We start from the raw sequence: 16,856 nt of genomic DNA, 5'->3' as shown, positions 1-16,856 counted from the left end.
CTGTTCCTTAAATTTCTTTTCCCACGGACCATTTTGAAATTCCTGATGGTCTTTGGAGTTGGCTTAGTAATTTTTCCTCCTGTTGTAGCAATTGTGATGTGATGTGCTCGAAACTGTATGATTTTCAATTGTGCTTTTATCACTTCTTTTCCTTCTTGTATCTTGTGTTTGATGGCATCGCAACAAATATGCAATTAAAAATCAGCATTGAATGTGGATATACTGGGGTCCTCAGACCATGTTGACCCGCTTTATAGAAAGAGCAAGGTGACAACAAAAGCTAATCTGTTTCTCCCTTTCTAATCTGTTTGCCCTTTTGAACTGCAGTGGTATTTTGGTTTTGGTGGCTGTCACCAAATAATTGGCTATTATTTTGGGTGGCTGTTAAGGAATGCTTTTTTGCCCTTTGGCTCTTAAACAACAAAGGTCTCAAGGTTGGCAGCCGGCAGCCATGAACTTAGTTCTGCTTTAGACATCTTTCTAGAAAGAATATGTCCATTTGTTATCCTTTCACTTGGGGCCATAGGAAGAAAACATCTTTAAAAAGTTCTGCAACTTTTTATTTTCAGAGAGTGACTATCTACTGCATGTGATAAGCAATTGCAACCACGTGGTACTCAAATAGCAAATGAGTGAATAGCGTTTTAAAAATAACTATTTCACAAATTTTCAAGTGGCTCGTCAAAGTTGATTCTTGGCTCCTAGTCCTAGCTTCATCTACATTTTTTTCCCTTGAGAGCCAGTGTGGTGCAGTGGTTAAGAGCGGTAGTCTCGTAATCTGGGGAACCGGGTTTGCGTCTCCGCTCCTCCACATGCAGCTGCTGGGTGACCTTGGGCTAGTCACACTTCTCCGAAGTCTCTCAGCCCCACTCACCTCACAGAGTGTTTGTTGTGGGGGAGGAAGGGAAAGGAGAATGTTAGCCGCTTTGAGACTCCTTCAGGTAGTGATAAAGCGGGATATCAAATCCAAACTCTTCTTTTGCAAATATGTATGTTGCTATTTTGTACAACTGTGGGTGGTTTTCTGACAATATTATGGCTTTCGGCTCTTTCTTGCTGCTTATTTTATATTGTGGTGCTTTTTTTTTTTTTAGCTGCTGTTATTGCACACCGCTTTTTGTCCATTTGTGGTGGGAAAGCATGGAAATAGCCTGTTTATTTTCCGATTCTGTGTTCAGAATTTGGAATCAAGATTGCTTCAGAAAGTCAGGAAAAGTGACAGAGTGAGGATATTAAGTAGGCTTGCCATATGTCAGGAAAACTCTTGACATGTCCTGGTTTTCGGGTGTAAAAATGGCATCGGGGGTAATTTTGCCAAATCGACAAAATGTCAACCCAGATGTAGGGCAAAAGCTTAAAATCGCCCAAAAAAGCTCAACAACTTTCCTGTGGGTGTCAGGAATTTTTGAAATATGGCAACCCTAATATTAAGTAATGTGCAATGGTTGGTTCTGATGTAACACTTAACTATGGTTTAGGGATACACGAATTTCCTTTGGACCTGTATTCTCTCCTCTCACCTGCTACATTTGCTGAAATTCCCTCTTTTACACAAGTATTGATGGTGCAAAAGTCCTGGTATGCTTTCTATCTAGCCTCCCCACTGCTGTGACAAGGAGCTGATCAGAAGCAGTGACTTCCATTTTCAGTTTATTCTGCTTTGTCGTTATATCTGAACTGGGACAAACTGTGGTTAGCGCCAACTGTGGTTTGTTTGAATGAGTGAACTTAAAAACCATGGTTTATGATCCGGGCTTGTTTGGATAAACCATTGCTAAAGCTTATTGTAGTTCCTGCTTCAGACAAAATAACAAGCTACAATTAGTTTTAAAAGGAACCAGAAACTTCTAGTCTAATTGCCCTCAGCCATGCCAGGGGGTTTAGGGGAGGCTGGGAAGCAGATGAACTATAGCTTAGCATCATGCACACATGAAGTGACTGTTGTGTCACTTTTCTTCAAATGCTAGGAGCCCGTTGATAACTCTCCAATAGTTTGACTTCACCTCTGAAGGCACAGTCTTCCGTTGTCTCCCGAGATAGACGGATGCCAACGAAGAACCAATTGATAATGTTATGTGTGTGGCTTATGCTTCCTTCCTCAATGAAAGCAATGTTTAGATGCGCCAAGTTGCTTTCTGGCGGTTCCCTCACTGCGAGAAGTGAGGTTACAGGGAACCAACGGAGGGCCTTCTCGGTAGTGGCACCCACCCTGTGGAAGGCAAACATCAGATGTCAAAGAAATAAACAACTATCTGACTATTGGAAGGCATCTGAAGGCAGCCTTGTATAGGGAAGATTTTAATGGTTGATGTTTTATTGTGTTTTTAATATTCTCTTGGGAGCTGCCCAGAGTGGCTGGGGAAACCCAGTCAGAGAGGTAAGGTATAAATAATAAATTATTAGTATTAAATTATTATTATCTCACCAGCTGTTGATACGTTACCAGGCTAAGTTCGGGAATTATCTCTTAATTTGCCAGTCCCTGAACAGCTTGGGTCCAGGATGCCTTGAGTCCTGCCTGATCCTTTATAGCCCTGCCTAATCACTGGGATCTTCAGTGAGTTCCCAATGGCCTTGGCCCAGTATACCTGAAGGAGCGTCTCCACCCCCATCGTTCTGCCCAGACGCAGAGGTCCAGTGCCGAGGGCCTTCTGTCAGTTCCCTCACTGTGAGAAGCAAAGCTACAGGGAACCAGGCAGAGGGCCTTCTCAAGTAGTGGCACCCGCCCTGTGGAACGCCCTCCCATTAGATGTCAAAGAGATAAACAACTACCTGACATTTAGAAGACATCTGAAGGCAGCGCTGTTCAGGGAAGTTTTTAATGTGTGACATTTTAATGTATTTTTAATCTTTGTTGGAAGCCGCCCAGAGTGGCTGGGGAAACCCAGCCAGATGGGCAGGGTACAAATAATAAATTATTATTATTATTATTATTGCTCCTATGCCCAGCTCTGTGGACTCCACCTCACTGTCTGGGATGGGACAGCCCCCCTGCCCCAATTGAACTTCAGATGCTTTACAAAGACCTTTCTATTTCAGCAGGCATCTTAAGGAAGTTTCTGTGATTTATCTAAATCTTATATTTTTTTAGTTTTTATTTATAATTTTCAAGTTTATACATTTTGTTAGTTTTGCAATCAATTTGACATCCTTCCCTCTCTTTCTGCGGTTCCTTAAATTTATTTATGTTTTAATATCTTCTGCATATCCACTTTCACTTTCTCATTTAATTACCTACTGTAAATATATTGAAACTGCCTTGAAGGGTACCTCTGCCACGATGTTCTTATATGCTTCCTACTTTCCACTTTCCTTTTGACATGCCCGGAAACTAATCCCTTTAGGAACAATTGCATTTGCCTGATCCTGCCTTGGGGAGTTGGGACTGGATGACCATTTCCCTCATTATTATCCTGCCAATCTGTGAATTTGTGTTGGTTCAATGAGCTGATCACACATTTGCTTTCTCTACCCCCTGCTACCCGTCTCCCTAACAAAACATGCGCTGGCCTTTGACCAGCAAATGGCAGCCATGTTGTTTTTAGCAGACGCTAATTATTTGGGCTGGGGTGAATGTTTACTGCTTTGCCTAGGAGATTTAGCCATAAATTAGACGGGAGAGGACCTCTGGGTAAATACCTTCATGCTTCACCACCCTTAATGTGTTAATTAGCTACTAACGGTGCCAATAAATTGGACCTGTCGGGAAATAATGGCTTCCTTGGCTAGTTTGAATCTACAGGTGTAGCTGAAGAATGTAACCCACAAAGTAGCTACAGAAGAAGAGAACTGGGCAAGGGCACAAAGGGAAGAGCTTAGGAATAAAAACCCACTTTTAGTAACATTAAACCAAGTCTGCACACCCATGTGAGGCTTTCACCATGCTGAATCTGAATCCAGCTCAAGAGGAGCACTTCTTGGTCCTCCAGGTTTAATGCCCTTCTTTCTTTTTTTGCAGTTTCATATAGGCAGCAAAAATAGGGAGAGTGAGATTTGTCGCAGTGTATGCTGCTGCCAAGCTGCACTGCGTGCCTGCATTGGAATTTGAAATCATGCCTATGTATTTATGGTTGATGGAAGGTCAGAGGTCTGTTTAAAGGCAATTTCAAGCTCGGATTGGGCTGTCGGTCTGAAACCCTTAATGATTACACATAGCGTTACGTTTAAAGCGCAACGGAGGATTTGCTCAAATGTCCATTTTCCACAATGGTAATATAATTGGGAATCTGTGGTCCGTCTCCTTTAATTCTCTCTACATTTTTTTGTGTTAAATTGAGCCTGCGCCTGTGCCTTTGGCTGAATCCAGGGTACAAATATTAAACAGGTGAAGCTTTTCCTGTTCTAGAAACTTTGGGGAAAGTTCCCCTAGCAAACTTTTTGGGTGTCTGGCCAAAAATCCCTACATTTAAAGGAAATCACAATTCATTCTCGTTTCATGTGCTTCCTGCTCCAAAACCAAATCATCTTTCTCTCCTCTACAGAGATTATCTTATGACCAGTTAAGAAAGTCTTCCTTTTCCTTCTAGCAAAAGTCTTTATGACCACCCACCCATTCCGCACTAAGAAGGTGTCGTTTGAAAGCCCTTGTCATAGGCAATGTCACAGTTGCTTTTAAATTTAGCAAAAGTTTCCCCTGGACCTTGTACTATAGAAGCAATTCCCTCCACCCCAATTCTCCCTCCCTACCATGATGATGTGCAGGGTTAAAGTTCCTTTGTTATGACAAGGTTTCTCCGCGTCATTTCTGTGGATGTCGGCAATTATGACGTCTGCTGAAGGCAGGCAGAGCTAGCAAACCGAGGAAAAGAGGAAGAAAGTGCGTTGAGAGACTCTTGGCTATTTAAGGGTATTTAAGCAAAATTATGTTCTTGCACTGCTTTAAATTTTATGGCAACAGTCAAGGGAAAATGGTTTTATGCAGGCATCCAGCCATGCAACATGTTGCTAAGCAAAGGTGGGAATTGTTGAAACTAGTAGTTGCCACAGCCCTACTACTTCTGGCGTGAGGTACTTGGTGTGAGCAGCAGCACATCGTCAGGCTGCTGCCAGCGACTTCCGGCCGGTTGCCCAGGAACGTAGAAAGACAAGGAAATGTTTCTTACTGTCTGCTTTTTATTCAGTATTTACAGAGAGAGACTATAGTACCCAGCCTCTTGGATAATGGCGTTTCCCCAAGTGAATCTCCACCCTCCACCTCTCCCACGTCATCATTTGTCAATCTCATTGTCTCTCCTACAGGTGCTGATAAGTGCCCTCTGTCTTTGAGCTCTTTGCTCTCCTACTTTCAAGGCTCGCCAGGTTCTGGGAGAGGGGGGTCTGGAATGCTTTCTGAAGACACTCTGTCCATCAGCTGTCGCTCCCCTGGTGCTTCCTCTTCCTCTTCCTCCTCTCCCATTATTTCCCAACTTTCCCCCTCATCTGCCTCTGAGCTGTGACCTCCCTCAAACCCCTGTTGTAATTCTAAACTCTCTTCCTCTTCTTCCTCCCTGGAAGGGTCAAGCTGGGGAGGCGGTCTCCACCATTCCTCCTGTCCCCAGTCCCTGACAATCATATTGCTTGAGACTGCAGCAAATCAGTTGCCAGGACTGAAAGTCCCTGCCTCCCCAGGGCTTTCCCCAAGCAATCAGAGACTGTACCTGTGTGTAGCCAACCTCTCTTCTCCTCCCTTTTCATGCCTCTTCTGGTTCTGGGAGACCAGGCAGGAGGGGAGCTTGTTGCAGTAGGAGGGAATCATAGAATCACAGAATTGTAGGGTTGGAAGGAACCCTGAGGATTGTCTAGTCCAGCCAAGGCTATGCAACAGAATGCAGGAATATGCAGCTGTCCTGTACAGGATTGTACCTGCTACCCTGGCATTATCAGCACCTTGCTCTAAGCAACTGAGTTATCCAGAGATACAGTGGTACCTCAGGTTAAGTACTTAATTCGTTCCGGAGGTCTGTTCTTAACCTGAAACTGTTCTTAACCTGAAGCACCACTTTAGCTAATGGGGCCTCCTGCTGCTGCCGCGCCGCCGGAGCACAATTTCTGTTCTCATCCTGAAGCAAAGTTCTTAACCTGAAGCACGATTTCTGGGTTAACGGAGTCTGTAACCTGAAGCGTATGTAACCTGAAGCGTATGTAGCCCGAAGTACCACTGTACTTGTGACTTTTCACCAGCCTGACTCATCTCTGCCTCTTAGGCTCCCTCACTCAACTCTCCTGCCTCTGATTCTTGACTGTTCTTTGCCACAGACTCTCCCAGCCCTCTAAGCCCTGTTACCTTTCGACATCTCCTCTACCCAGTCTTCTCCCTCTTTTCCTTCTGACCACTCCTCGTTGTCCCACCTCCACTGCCTGGGCTCTGAGCCTTTTCCCCTCGGTGGTTTCCACACTGGTTCCTCCCGCCATTCCTCTGTGTCCAACCAGTCCATGGCCAATGGTTTATTTCTTTAGAAAGATCTGCAGACCACTTATTCACATTGATCTCAAAGCAGCGTGCATTGTAAGGAGCCAGGTTCATGCAAGCAGAATTATAATTTTGTGTAGTAAGCTGGACAATGACCTGTTGTAGACACAATGTCCCTGCTCTCCTAACAATAGTTGGGAGACTGGGAACACTTTGAGGGGTCAAATGCTTACTCCCTCCTGCCCTGTCTGTGCCATGTCCTCCTGTGCGGTTTGCTTCTAGGGCTGCCATATTTGGAAGAGCAAAAAAGAGGACACATTGGCCCACTTCTGCTTTTAAATACTCCTACTATACGTAGGCTATAGAAGCTGTGATATATTGCTAGTAGCGAGGGGTAGGAGGACGGCGCGTGGGGCTTTTAAAATTGTTTTTATTTTTAAAATGTCTTGGGTTACTGTAAACAAAAAATAAAAAACCCCAGATATTTTGCCAAATATTAAAGATCTGCCCAGCCAGAAATTTTAATCCTGGAAAAAAGAGGACATGTCCTGGAAAAAGAAGACATATGGCAACCCTATCAAGGTGCTGACCATAGTTAATATAGTGCAGCTGTAAAAGAAAACCATGGTTAAGGCTGACAAGGGAAGGGATTTGCATGTGAGGGATTAGGAGGGATGGAGCATATATGATAATAATTTTTATTAGTTTTCAATTACAGTCCAATAACAGCCACATTATAACAATGCCAAATTATAATACAATTACTAATACCAATCATTAAAATACCAAATTATATAATTTACCGTAGGTGGCCCCCCGCGTGCTAGAATTGATGGTTTGATGATTTTATTTCTGCGTTCCAAATTCTTAGTTTCAATTACACTCCAGTCAAGATAACAATCCCTTACACAGCAGCTGCAGTATTAACAACTTCCATTCGTACTGACAAATTAAATGATTTATAAAACTACAGGTGAGGCAGTCAGACTATATCCTTGTTATTCCTGTTTGTGGCTGTTATTCTGTTCATGGTGTTTCTTCCTGTCCTTGTGAAATGTTTATGTCTTATCTTTTCCCGGTTGTTGCTGTTCTCCGTCATGCCTTGGGCAGAGCTAATATCCCATTGTTGTTTCACTATACCAGTTTGGTGTAGTGGTTAAGAGCGGTGGACTCGTAATCTGGAGAACCGGGTTCGATTCCCCGCTCCTCCACATGCAGCTGCTGTGTGACCTTGGACTAGTCACACTTCTCTGAAGTCTCTCAGCCCCACTCACCTCACAGAGTGTTTGTTGTGGGAGAGGAATTTAAATGGGGATTGTTAGCCGCTTTGAGGCTACTTAGGGTAGTGATAAAGTGGGATAAGAAATCCAGACTCTTCTTCCTCTTGTTTCAGAAATTCTCCATTGCTCCGTCTCGCGCTTCTTTATTTTGCAACTTTACCAGGAGCTGCAAAAACCACACTGTCATAATTAATAACCTGTTTCCACCATTTTCCTCTCAGCCTGGGAAGGAGAGTGATCTATCGAACTGTAAATGGCTCAGTAATTAACCATACGGAGGGATGGAGCATATGAACTCATGGCACACTCCAAATCTCTGGGGTTAAGAAGATCAGGGGTGTTTCGTTTGCACTGGAATGATGGAAGTTGAAACCGCTGCCTAATACCAGTTTTTACCATTGTATTTTTCAGGTTACATCCAAGCCTGTCGAGGACTCATGATTGCCGCTGTCTGCCTTGGGTTCTTTGGCTCCGTCTTTGCACTGGTTGGGATGAAATGTACGAAAATTGGAGGCTCGGACCAGACAAAAGCTAAAATTGCCTGTTTAGCTGGCTTTATTTTCATACTGTGCGGTAAATATGAAATTATAAATGCTCTGTGTTTTACACCAAGTGGATGTAAAACTGTTCTTAATTTCACCAGCGTCATCCAGTTACTGAACATCTGGTACTAACTAAACATCTGGTTCTCCATCTGCTGCTTTTTTTAGGGCTCTGTGCTATGGCTGGTTGCTCCCTGTATGCAAATCGAATCACGTCGGAATTCTTCGATCCCACATATATTGCCCAAAAGTAAGTCAGAGGGAGGGGTGTGCATTGGGACTTTTCAAAGATATTTAGGTGGGTTGCAATTGCTTCCTTCATTTCTACAATATGCTTTAATTTACATATGCAAAATGCAGGCAGAAATGTCCCATCAAAAGTAGCATGACTATACAGGTGGTCCAATACAGGTGTAATCGGACGTAAGCCCCAGTGAGTTAAGTGGGTACAGGAGCGCAGATAGATTGCAGATAGATTTATCTGCACGTGGCTTTTCAGATTCGACAGTTTTCTCAAATTTGAGAAAAGAGGCAGCCCCTTCTTTTTGCATCTTGCTTCTTTCCTGAGCCTGTCATTTGCTTCCCTCTGCCACCTGCCATGCAGCCTCTTTGCTGCAGAAGATGGTGGATGACAAGTCCAGAAAATGAAAAACAGGTGAGAGAAAGGCTGCTGTCTCTTCTGCTGCACAAGGAAGTTTTAAAGGTGTGTGCACATTTTACATGCTGCAACATAAAAGATTGCTGGATAAATGCCCCAGATATGAATGATTAGGTAAAGGTAAAGGGACCCCTGACCATTAGGTCCAGTCGCGGACAACTCTGGGGTTGCGGTGCTCATCTCACTTTATTGGCGGAGGGAGCCGGCGTACAGCTTCCAGGTCATAGGGCCAGCATGACTAAGCCACTTCTGGCGAACCAGAGCAGTGCACCGTTTACCTTCCCACCAGAGTGGTACCTATTTATCTACTTGCACTTTGACGTTCTTTTGAACTGCTAAATTGGCAGGAACTGGGACTGAGCAAGGGGAGCTCACCCCGTTGCGGGGATTCGAACCGCTGACCTTCTGATCGGCAAGCCCTAGGCTCAGTGGTTTAACCCACAGCACCACCCATGCCATCAAATCAGTATTGACTGCAGATTTTTTTTATTTAAAAAAATGATAGGCATGTGACTCATGTAATAATAAGTCCTTTAATAATCCAAATAATTTATTTATCTTGGAACATCCATACTCTGCCTGTCAAAGCGAAAGTGAGATGAGCGCCACAACCCCATAGTTGCCTTTGACTGGACTTAACTGTCCAGGGGTCCTTTTTCTCCCTGTCAACTGAAGATCTTGTGGCAGGTTACAAAATCTGAAGGCAGTCCTGTTTAGGGAAGTTTTTAATATTTGATGTTTTATCGTGTTTTTAATATTCTGTTGGGAGCCACCCAGAGAGGCTGGGGAAACCCAGCCAATTGGGCAGGGTATAAATAATAAATTATTATTATTATTATTATTATTATTATTATTATTATTATTATTATTATTATTAAAATATTTAAAATAGGCAATGGTACAATACTGACTAGAATGGAACAAAAGTGCATTTATAAACCAGTTAAGATTTTTAAAATCTGTAAGCGATGTATAATATAAAAACACACACAATATATAATTAAAACAAAAAATGAGCAAAACTGCATTATAAAGGCATATAAAAGCACAAACTCAGGGGATTCAGGCATATGGAACAGTGTCTGATCTTTCAGGTCAGGGAAGGCCTATATAAATTCCCCCCCTAGTTTTCGGATGTTGCAAAGTGCCTCACTGCAACCAAATCTCCTGGCCTGGAACTGAGTCTGCTGATCCAGATATACTGAAGGTTTTTTAGAAATACAGTGGTACCTCGGGTTAAGTACTTAATTCGTTCCGGAGGTCCGTACTTAACCTGAAACTGTTCTTAACCTGAAGCACCACTTTAGCTAATGGGGCCTCCTGCTGCCGCCGCACTGCCGTAGCACGATTTCTGTTCTCATCCTGAAGCAAAGTTCTTAACCTGAAGCACTATTTCTGGGTTAGCGGCGTTTGTAACCTGAAGCGTATGTAACCTGAAGCATATGTAACCTGAGGTACCACTGTACAAAAATGCAAGGTTTGAGGTACACAAACAGCACCAAAGAGATGCATCATCATCGTCCTCGTTGTTGTAGTTAAATTGTATTCTTGAATGTAGTACAGCGGTATCTCGAAAGTCGAATGGAATCCGTTCTGGAAATCCATTTGACTTCCAAAACGTTCGGAAACCAAGGTGCAGCTTCCGATTGGCTGCAGGAAGCTCCTACAGCCAATCAGAACCTGCAGAACCCACACTGGACATTCGGGTTCCAAAGAACGTTCACAAACTGGAACACTCACTTCCGGGTATGTGGCGTTTGGGAGCCAAAATGTTTGAGTCGCAAGGCGTTCGACTTCCGAGGTATGACTGCATGTTTCAGCGGGTCATACTTATTTCTGTGTTGAATAAATAGATCAAAACTTGTAAAAGTAGTGAGGTTGCATGGGCCTGTAACTCACTTACCTGCTTTAGGACGCCCACAGTAAATATTTGGGTTTACCATGTTCTTCTATTGGTCTTACTCTTGCACCTTACACCTTTAACAGCCAGCTTAATACACATAAATTTAGCGTGTGGTACATTTTCCAGAAAATATTTTTTTTGGCTCAAAGGAGTGAAAACCAGCTTGCTCAAAACATGGTTACTAGAAGCTAAAGTACAGGGCTGAGGAGGCAGCAGTGATTATTTTAATTTGCTACAGCGGGGATTATTTATTGTTAATAATATTTATTAAATTCGTATACCTCCCTACACCTGCAGGGCGGTTCACATCATTAAAATGCAATAAAAAAACCTGTAGCCCTCAATATGTTGTTTTAGATCTTCCCCAGTTTTCATCCGTATCGGAATGTTTCTTAAAATGTTATAACGAGGGGTTTTCTCCCATTGTTTTGAGGCTTGTTGTTTGCTACCCTGAGCTCATTAGGGAGGAAGGATGGGATATAAATTAAAAAAAAACATTTGCTTGTTGGGGAGTTCTGTAAGCCTTGAAAGCTCTGTGCTTTGCTAACCATGTCTACTCAGAAATAAGTCCTATTGAGTTCCATAGGTCTTACTCCCAGGTAAGTGAAGTTGGGGGAGGGGGGGAAACCTAGTCAAAATTTTGACATTCATTTATCTATTATCAGCCTTAACAGGGATTACCTGTTTGCTGGAAGTAAAATCCATCTGAATCTATAGACATGCTTCCATGCCTGTGGCTGTTGCTTGCCAAGGGTGTTTGGAGTCTAGAACTATAACACATGGCGAATGAAAAAGGCAAATATCCAAAACAGCAGAAGTTCTGGTGACTTTTTGTTCTGTTCTGCAGTATGCTGTGTACTGCTCCCACAAAGTTGTTCAGTGAAAATATATGTTAATATGTTGCATGGCTTTGTTTATCTGTGTCACACCAAAAATACGAAATGAATGAAACCTATTTTCTGATTAAACAATTTACGAAGCAAGAATGTATCGCTTACCTGCAGGTATGAATTAGGAGCGGCTTTGTTCATTGGATGGGCCGGATCGGCACTTTGCATAATTGGCGGCAGCATATTCTGCTTCTCGATTGCCGAAAACAATAAAACTCCAAGGTACAGATCACACCAGCTTTATTGAAATTAATGCATTAGCATATTTCTAATTATTAAACGTGTAAGAAAGTAAGCTATGCAGATCCAGTTTGCATATCTTTCAAAAACAAACTTAGGGTTTGGGAACAACTGGTTGAAATGGGGGGGGGGATAAAACACCTTTAAGGAAACTCTTCTTTGATATTAGTTGTCTGTATAAGGCTTTAGTGCAGCGTGAGATGCCGTGTGGCAGAAGCTGATACCAAAGGCTTCATTTGCATAATGGAGATGCCTTTAATATTTCCTCTCTAAAGGGGTATCTTGTGTCTTTCCATTGCTCTTAAGAAGCATAGCGTCCTGTCCTTTGCTGCCATACAAAGAACCTGAACTCCTGTCTCTGCCAAAGTCTTTGATGAGTGAATCAGATCAGCAGAGATTGCACAGTGCAAGAGGTATCTAAGTTGCACAGATGATACTCAACTTACGCAGGGGTTACGTTCTGCGGATAGCGCATAAAGGCAAAATTGTGCATGATCAAAACACATGGTGTTCAATGGCAGGTGAGATTGCCAAAGTCTTTCCCCCCAGACTCTCACTCCCTTTCCGCCCCCCCTTTTAATTTATTTTGCCAAGTGTGCAAAGCTGAATGTGCACCAAATAAAAGTGTGTTAGTTGAGAGCTACTTATACAGGCATCCCCCTGTATATACAGGGCAGAGGAAGCCCCAAAGAGACCAGAGGTGCAGCAGGGCTTTGTTTAGGCTGCTCAGTCGCCCCACCTAGCAGCTGGCATGTGGGGCAGCGCAGCAGCAGCGGCAGCTGCTTTCCTACATGTCCTCCAGTCTCCAGGCGGCCCCAGAGCTTCAACTCCAGATATTTTGGATTGAAGAGAGAGCAGGAGAGCGAGCTGGAGAGGAGGGGGAAATAGACATTTTGAGACTTTTCAGAGGGTGCTCCCCACTTTACGCGATTTCACACACACAAACACACCCTGTTTGGGAGGACGCCTGTATAGACAACTGGCTAACCACAAGCACTTCTTGATTTCACTTCCCTCTTCATGCTATGACCCTCCCCATGGTTATCCAGCACCCAGAGCTCCTCTCATGCCTCCTAAGGATCCCCCCTCCCCTCCATGATACCTCCATGACAATTAGGTTTCATGATTCAAGAACAAGGGCTGATAACTCTGAATCTAGGAGATACTTTAATTCTTTTACAGTAAAAAAACTAACTCTGCAGATATCTTTTCATTTCTCCGGGTGCGGGATGCAAAGCATCCCACAGCTGGATGGCCGTATGTTCCCTGGGTCTAATCAGAATGCTTCTCACACAGTTCTGTGGTGACATAAGGAGTGAAGGAGAGGAGGAGACCTGGAATTCTTTCCTGAAAGTGAAAAAGGGAAATGAATGCGGCTCTTGCTCACTTCAAGAAAGCAGGAGCAATGAAGCTGTATTGTGGCTCATGTGGAGGATCAACTCTTTAGGTGACTCTTTAGGAGGACGTTCTGTTTCCCAATTGGCAGGGGCTGGATCCATGCAATCCAGCTGCGAAGTGGCGACCCAACACCTGCACGATTCCTATTGCACAATCTCCCCTGAAGGCCCCTCCAACACACAAAAGTTGTGCATTCCCAGTGATGGCAAACAAATGTGACCTGCAGAGCTGACTACAAAGAACATTTGTACACATGTAGGGATAATACAAGCCACGGGCTGAAGACCACGTGAAGAGCCCTTTGACCCCAGGCATTGGGGATGATAAATGGGCTAGGTCGTTTGATAGGGAGGCAACAAGAATTTTTTAATCTTACTGAAACTTGGTTTATGATTGTCATCAATAAATGAATTCTCATTTTGAGATTAACAGAATAACCCTATCGTCTTGCTCTGCTATATGAACAGGATAGGATTAGTGCCAACACTTCTAGTGATCTGAACTATGTGTACAGTGTAGACAGAGAGTGAAACTACAAATAAGTAATTCTACTTACAGTGGTACCTCAGATTAAGTACTTAATTCGTTCCAGAGGTCTGTTCTTAACCTGAAACTGTTCTTAACCTGAAGCACCACTTTAGCTAATGGGGCCTCCTGCTGCTGCTGTGCCGCCGGAGCACAATTTCTGTTCTCATCCTGAAGCAAAGTTCTTAACCTGAAGCGTATGTAACCTGAAGCGTATATAACCCAAGGTACCACTGTACTTCAGCTACAGGGTCATAGACTTTCCTCTGTCTTTCCATATTGGAATATAATCTACACTCTACAGTTATAGAAAAAACGCTATGAAAATGCTATTAAAAATGTTGTAAATATATATATATGCAATTTGCCATTGAGCTCTAAAAAGAAAAAAAGAAAACAACTCTGCAGGCTGCTTGGGCTCTGGGTCCTTTGTGTCCAGGCCCAAATATGCAAAATAAAAAATCAAACACACCAATATGGAAAATGCATGACTTAAATGATAAGAAGTGGCTGCTGAAGACAACTGGAGCATTGCAATTCTTTGGGGGGAAAGTACCAGCCTTTTCCAAACTGGTTCCTTTGCCCTGATAGGCACACATTCATGCCCTCCCCTCAACCATTCATCCAAGCAGATAAACCCATTTCTGGTACGAAATGTAGGCAATATTGTCACTTGCCTCCATTTCTTAGTGTTGGCCTTTGTTAGGAAGGATTCCACAGCTTCAGCTCTTCTTTGAGAAAGGAAGATCTCGTAATCATTAGTAGGCAGTTTTCTTTTCCTTGGTTTGGCCATTAACTCGACTTTCCATGCTTTTGACCCTGCTGGGCTAAACGTTTGACCTACATGTTTTGGTAACCTTAGGCCTTAAGGGGCAACCTGAGCTCCCTCGGTCAATGAAGCGAAGCTATGGGAATGCTTTGCTCGAAACTCATTGTGGTTCTGGGTGTCTAGACACAAAGATGGATGTGGGCATGTTGAGAATTCAGAAGTCAATGTGGGATCTTTGTAACTGCCTTGTGGGCAGATACATCCTTGCATTTTTCCGACGCTTTGCCGTTTTAGCGACAGGAGAGCATTCCCCTGCAACTTGGGAAGATTGCTCTGAAAACTTGTTTTGACTTTGATTCCATCCTTTTTGGTCACAGAAAGACTCTTCCCCAAGACTGGCAAAATCAAGCCTCTCCTCCTAGCTGCCCCAAATGGCTGGTTGGTTTTAGTTTCCAGCGCTATAGGCATACTGACCAATTGTCAGCTCCTTATCTTTCAGCTTAACCCTACCACAATACCATCCCATCACAAAACTATAGGGAATCAAAATCAGAAGAATCTTTATTTGCACTAGCCATAACGATAAAATAAAATACCGGTAAACAAAATAAAATTAAAATGTACCGAAGAGGTAAAAATTTAACTCTACAAGATACATTTTGGAGGTTTACATCAATAATCAAATAATGGATCTTATTCTAATTGCCCCCAGCTAAAAACCTCACAGTTTTTGCTGCCACCTGATCATCTTGATCTGCTAAAAGAAAGGACACAGTAACAATGGTTGAGTGATCTGGAATGGGCAATAATAGAGGGGTAATAACCTCACTCCTCAAATCTTTTTAAAGCGTGCAAGCCGGAAGCACATGAGCCACTGACTCAATACTGCCATCTCCACAGGGACACAACCGTTTTTCCAGTGGAATTTTGAAACTATAGGGAGTCAAACCAACCCCACTAGCCTATTTGCCTAACCTGCTTTGTTTCAGAATTAAAAAGATTTGCGAAGGGTGCCAGGAGACCTCACTGCAACATACACTCCACATTAGAGTAAATAATTTGCCAGAGTTGACCTTTTCATTTATTTCCTTCGTGGTTGTGTAATAATGTCCAGTCAGCCAACTTGAGGATATATTGAACATGTGATCCCAGCCACCTGGAGTCACAAGGTTTGTATTTAACTAGCGGCCCAAGCTGGGGGTGACATCCGAACCTCATGCATCAAATTCACATCCACACACAGTCCAGTGCATATATTCCTTTAATTGGACCCTAGTAAGTTACTCTCAAGGGACACGGGTGGCGCTGTGGGTTAAACCACAGAGCCTAGGGCTTGCCGATCAGAAGGTCGGCAGTTCAAATCCCCGCGACAGGGTGAGCTCCCATTGCTTGGTCCCTTCTCCTGCCAACCTAGCAGTTCAAAAGCATGAAGTGCAAGTAGATAAATAGGTACCACTCCAGCAGGAAGGTAAATGGTGTTTCCGTGTGCTGCTCTGGTTTCCCCAGAAGCGGCTTAGTCATGCTGGCCACATGACCCGGAAAAACTGTCTGCGTACCAACATTGGCTCCCTTGGCCAGTAAAGCGAGATGAGTGCCGCAACCCCAGAGTTGTTCACGATTGTCAGGGGTCCTTTACCTTTTAAGTTACACTCAGGTAAACATGTAGAGGATAGTAGCCCAACTGACATGTTTATTCAAAAGTAAGTCTCACGTATAGACATGTATAGGAGTGCACTCTTTAGATAATGAACTGGAAAACGCCGTTATAAAAAATTACTAAGTGGCTGGAAGAAAATTGCTTAGCCCTCAAACTGCCAATACAGGCAAGTGATCATTTTAGGTGCGTCCAATATGTTTGTGACAGCACACTTGTGCATCATGCCAAACCCAAAAGTGACCTAAAAAGGTCAAAAAAGTGGTGGGGCCAGGGCGGAGACTTTTCGATGGCATTTCAAATATACTCAATTTCACTTAAACGTGTGGCACCTTGGGACGTAACCCCGGCGTAAATTGTGAGTTGCCTGTCTAGAGAAGGCAGCGCTTCAGATCTGCTTGATAGATTTTTTTAAAAAAAAGTTATCAAGATAGTAACTTAGTTCAGACATAACAACACGCCAAACTGTAGCTCAGCACAAATACACAAAAGTGTAGATTCTCCAAGTGAAGACGGTTGCTGTTGTGCTCTGCCCAAGTTCTGCTTTTGCCATGCTAGCCAGGGCTAAGTCGTAGCTTGGCTTAGCATTATGTCTGAACCCAGGCTCAT

At 43.3% G+C, this 16,856-nt stretch overlaps 1 protein-coding gene across 4 annotated transcripts in view; it reads left to right on the top strand.

The window, feature by feature from the left end:
* CLDN10 (claudin 10) overlaps window positions 1–16,856 on the top strand; it is an 87,184-nt gene that overhangs the window by 69,080 nt on the left and 1,248 nt on the right. For all 4 annotated transcript variants that reach the window (XM_083611086.1, XM_083611085.1, XM_083611084.1 and 1 more), the window contains 3 exons: window positions 8,080–8,241; window positions 8,379–8,460; window positions 11,776–11,883. In XM_083611086.1, the coding sequence (XP_083467212.1) occupies window positions 8,080–8,241; window positions 8,379–8,460; window positions 11,776–11,883 (352 nt within the window). The remainder of the gene's footprint in view (window positions 1–8,079; window positions 8,242–8,378; window positions 8,461–11,775; window positions 11,884–16,856) is intronic.

The sequence above is a fragment of the Podarcis filfolensis genome (assembly GCF_964270895.1).
Source record: "Podarcis filfolensis genome assembly, chromosome: 4".
In the NCBI taxonomy this organism is placed as follows: Eukaryota; Metazoa; Chordata; class Lepidosauria; order Squamata; family Lacertidae; genus Podarcis; species Podarcis filfolensis.
This window is presented reverse-complemented; position numbering and strand designations above follow the sequence as displayed.